The sequence below is a fragment of the Penaeus monodon genome, chromosome 16 (assembly GCF_015228065.2).
Source record: "Penaeus monodon isolate SGIC_2016 chromosome 16, NSTDA_Pmon_1, whole genome shotgun sequence".
In the NCBI taxonomy this organism is placed as follows: domain Eukaryota; kingdom Metazoa; phylum Arthropoda; class Malacostraca; order Decapoda; family Penaeidae; genus Penaeus; species Penaeus monodon.
In genome coordinates, this window is record NC_051401.1 from 47,650,805 (window position 1) to 47,655,804 (window position 5,000).

Below are 5,000 nucleotides of genomic sequence, written 5' to 3' on the forward strand. Positions count from 1 at the left end.
TATCTTTCCATTTTCTATGTATTCGGGCAAATTTCCAACAGATAATCTAGAACTCTACCAACATTTTAGTTCATATTAGTTAATAAAAGAGTTTTTCTGTTTATATGCCTAACACATGCTTGCATTTTTTTTTTTCTTTTTATATAATGCTAGGTAAATCAATGTGAGGTAGAGTCATTGCTTAATTTAAATGACTATTAACCATTTACTCCCTTTGGTAAAGTAATATAAATTTCCTTTTGTTTTAAAGCTAAGAATACACTCTGGAAAAAATAGATAGGTTGAGTTAATAAATTACAGTATAATAAATTAACATCAGAGCTTAACACTTGACCTTACAGAAATATAAAATATCTAAATACACACAATACGGAATATCCAAAATCTTCCTACAGATCCATCCTTCTAAAAAATATACATATACATATCTACATAAATAATGAATATTATATAAATACCTCATATTTTCCAAACTTCCGAGATTCTGGAAAAGCGTTACGACCTGGAATTCATTCTTTGTGAGTAATCGAGAAATCAAGACTGCAAGATTAACCGTTTTCATTTATATGTTCATCGCCAATTTGTCCAGATGAGCCTGTTCAGTAATCCAGTCTGCATATATTGATAGGAACACTATCATTCAATCTTATGTTAATTAGGACATTATTTGTATCTATATACTTATGTTTCCCTTGCATAATTATGATGAGATCCAACAAGCATGAGGCTAATCACATTTACATATAGTGATTTAATATTTACATCTTTCTGCCCATGGACATATATGTGCATATAAGCATATTTATACCCATATATGTATGGCACACACACACACACACACACACACACACACACACACACACACACACACACACACACACACACACACACACACACACACACACACACACACACACACATCTCTGCACACAGATGACTCTGCAAGTGCGTAGCCACTGAGGAGTCAATTAGCAGATGTTGTGACCACCTGATTTCACCTTTTCTTAATTTTTCAGGATTTTTTTTCTATTAATGCTATTCAAAATTAATGCTATTATCATAATTACAGATATTATAATCACCATAACAGTATCCACATTGCTAATAGCAATAGCAGATAAAACAATATATTTCCAGTAATCAGGGAAAAGGGTAAACAGATGATTGTATTTATAACAACTGACTTCTTCATCACTAACTACTTGAAGAGTCATCTATGTGTAAAGCCAATTTATAAAATAAACACACAATCAGCACTGAGTTAAAATTCAAGAGAATAAACCATGAAAACTCAGTTATTCATGCAGTACCAACTTGTTTTACATATGTGATTCTCCATCAAGAAAACTTTAGTCATCAGTGAATTTTAAACAAATATAGAAATCTGAGCTCGTTAATCAGAGTATACAGTACAAACACATATTTTTGGTAATAGCGACTGAGATCGTTCACAGCACGTGCAAATGCATTTCCCAAACACTTATTGAGCATGTCATTAAATACAAAATGCAGCTATGGTCTAGTAAGAAAATAATTAAATAACCATAGAAATTCATTTGACTGGACAACCAATGTGATGACAACAACCAACAACCGACTCTGGGATACAGTAAGTCATGGTAGGTTACGGTAAGTTCTTCAGTGCAGCGTGGATTCTGACGTTAAGGCGGTTCTCAAAGTCGTAGCTGTGGTAGTTGTCTCGGGCTTCCTCAAGATATTTTTTCCCTGCATCTAGCGTCTGCAAAAAGAGGAAGGGTCGTAAGGTAATTTTTTCCTTTTATTTTTTCTTTTAACTCACTTGCGTAGATGAATGTCAGTATCTGTGAGAGGTACTAAGAACTTTCTTTGAAAATGTGTTCGCAGCTGGTCAAAAAATAAAAATAAAAAATACACATATAATATAAAATACTAATAATTCAAAGGATAATGCGCCACTGGTTGGGAGAGTCAAAGATTTCCTCCAGTAGGGGTCAATATCAAGAGAGATCATTTCCATGTTAGCTAAGACCCATAAGCTAACCCATAACAACAACTTTCAATATTTCACAGTTCCTACTTCCTCATATCAGAATCCCAACAACTCCAGCTTTCAGCTCCTATGAAAGTATGGCTATACACTCCACGGTCTCAATATATCCAGAAAATAAACTAAAAGCTCCCAGACAGCATTAATATTTGCAGATGCTTGTCATATTGTAATATGACAAGCTGCAATGTGCTTCTCAAAAACACATTTTTCATTAAACCAAAACAAATGCTCAACACACAGCATCTCTTGTCTTGATACTTAAAGACTTGGTTGTAGTCCAAACCTAAGTAGTGCAAACTTAAAAAGAACACTTAGTCATGGAGATTTTTCTGCAGATGAACACCATATATATGGGTATTCCTTCATGCTGTTTGTTATTTGACCAAACTAGTCAAGAGGCATATGGCAATCAAAATACATAGAAGAAAGGTAAATAATCAAATGACAAATGCCAAGAGCAACCACAAAGTGTGTTCCATGAGAGGATAAAAAAAATTTCAGAAAAAGAAATGGAATAACAAGGATACTGAAAATAACCGGAGATGATAAGCAACCAAATAAAATAGTCATAGGCAAATCGAAGCTGAAGTGCAAAAGATCCTGTTGCCCAATTTTTTCTTTCTTTCTCTTTTCTACAATGGAGAGGAAGAAATTCACAGGCAATATGCTCAGCATTATCACCACAAAAAGTTCACCCACTGATGCTGGAATGCCAAAAATACATGCCATGTCCACCACGATTTTAGTTCATTAATGTGCTTAAAACGGATGGCTCCACAAGAACTTAGTTATTTTCTAGTCCTACCTATCTCACCTGTATATCCTTTCCGTTGATTTTCAGAAAATAGTATTGTTAATGAAACTACAGTCATCACGTCAATATCGTAATAACAATACTGACAGTAACCCCTTGAGTCCGGATGCCAAGACCCTCACATCATGAAAAAATTTGGCCAAGAGCCAGGAATATGATGAGTTGAAATAATTTGGCTGAGGGCCAGGGTGACAGGAATAAGCTGTCATGAGAATTTCTGCTGAAGGCCAGGGTAACGGGAGTGACTTGCCATGATTGCACAAAGCTCTTGAAGGGTGATTAGACTCATTGGGTATTCAGGAAGAGGCTCTTACATGATTTTCAATGGTAAAAGAGTTTAGAATGTTGTATGTTGGAAGAGCATCGACTCCAGGGAAGACACTATTTCCATGCTCAGGATCCTATTTCTGCCCAATGTGACTGGCAGCACAAGGTATATTACAAAAAACTGAATATTGAAAAATATTTAAAAAGTGACAAATACACATGTACAAAATTATATCTATTGTTATTGTTTGCACAGAGTTACAGACTCCCTAGAGGGATGATATGGAGTCTTTGCAAGGAAAAGTCTATTACCATCTTGATACAGCATATTAAATGACAAATATATGCTTTGAAAATGGCAAAAAAGCAAAAACAGCTGATGTAGAAAGAGAGATAACAACACTGCAAGGGGGAGACAAGGAATCTTGACACTGCATACAAGAGTTTGTGTGGGCCAGTTCTACAAAGCCACAACCCTAGACGAACCACCACTCAAGTACACCTAATGCCTAGATCTTGGGCTAAGTGTGGGCACAGAGGCACCCAGATCTAAAGGGTTAACAGCATCAGAAAATTACATTTTTCCTGAAAACTCAAGGAATTGGGAAATCTGGTGAGGACACGCATGGCCAACTAATTGCCTCCCAGCAGCAATGAGTTAAAAACACAGTGAAAGTGTAAAAGAAAAGATGGAAATACAAACTACTATACTGCAGGATAAAGCTTTAGAAAAATAATGCATAAATGTAAGAAGTTAAAAAAAAAAAATTGTTTTGTTTTGTTTTGTTTCATGACCCCCAATCATTATGTGATAAAAAAGAAAAAAAATACATATGGCTGATATAAAAGTTCATAACTAAAAAAAAAAATCTCCATGAACAATAAAAGCTCAAAATCACTTTAAAAAAATCTATTCATCAACAGCAATAATCCAAAAATAAGAACATGGAGTCCAGGTCAGTATACATAAAAATAATATACCAATGAGACAATGATATCAAACTATCTTTAAGTAAAGACAGAACTACTATGTAAAACTAAAAGAGCAAGGTTATATCAACCAAAATGATAAAATCTATAATCTTACATACCAATGGTCTCGAAAGTGCAGGACTTGATTCCCTAGAATACAGGAGATTTTTATGGCAATCTGATTCTCCTCAGACCCTTCATATATAGAGAGAAGCTCTATGGCCAAAAGTACTGTACATCACAAATTACAATTGACCATATAGACACACTTAGTAGAGGGAAGCCAGATAACCAAGGATGAAAATTAGACCAATTATATATAATATATATACTATATATAGATATAATAGATATATTAATAGATATATATATATATATATATATATATATATATATATATATATATATATATATATATATATATATATATATACATAATATATATATATATATTACTATATAATATATATATATACATATATACATATATACATATATACATATATAGAAAATTGATATGTATGTATATATGTAATATATAAATATGTAATATAAATTTTATATATATATATATTATATATATGTACATATATATACATATATACATATATAATATATACATATAACTATATACATATATACATATATACATATATACATATACACATATATACATATATACATATATACATATATACATATATACATATATATATATATATATTATATATATATTATATATATATATATATATATATTATATATATATCTATATATATATATATATATATATATCATATATATATTTATATATACTTATATATTAATATATATATCTATATATTATATATCTATTTATATATATTATATATATATTATATGTATATATAATCGTAGGAAGTGGAGGCGTATAAAGAA

The 5,000-nt window shown here is 31.5% G+C and overlaps 1 protein-coding gene across 1 annotated transcript in view; it reads right to left on the minus strand.

The window, feature by feature from the left end:
- The window catches only part of LOC119582890 (tetratricopeptide repeat protein 39C-like), a 15,351-nt gene that overhangs the window by 177 nt on the left and 10,174 nt on the right, over positions 1-5,000 (minus strand). Inside the window, exon 7 of the mRNA XM_037931395.1 lies at positions 1-1,738. This exon is cut by the window's left edge and continues 177 nt beyond it. Coding sequence (XP_037787323.1) covers positions 1,625-1,738 — 114 coding nt within the window. The 3' untranslated portion in view covers positions 1-1,624. The remainder of the gene's footprint in view (positions 1,739-5,000) is intronic.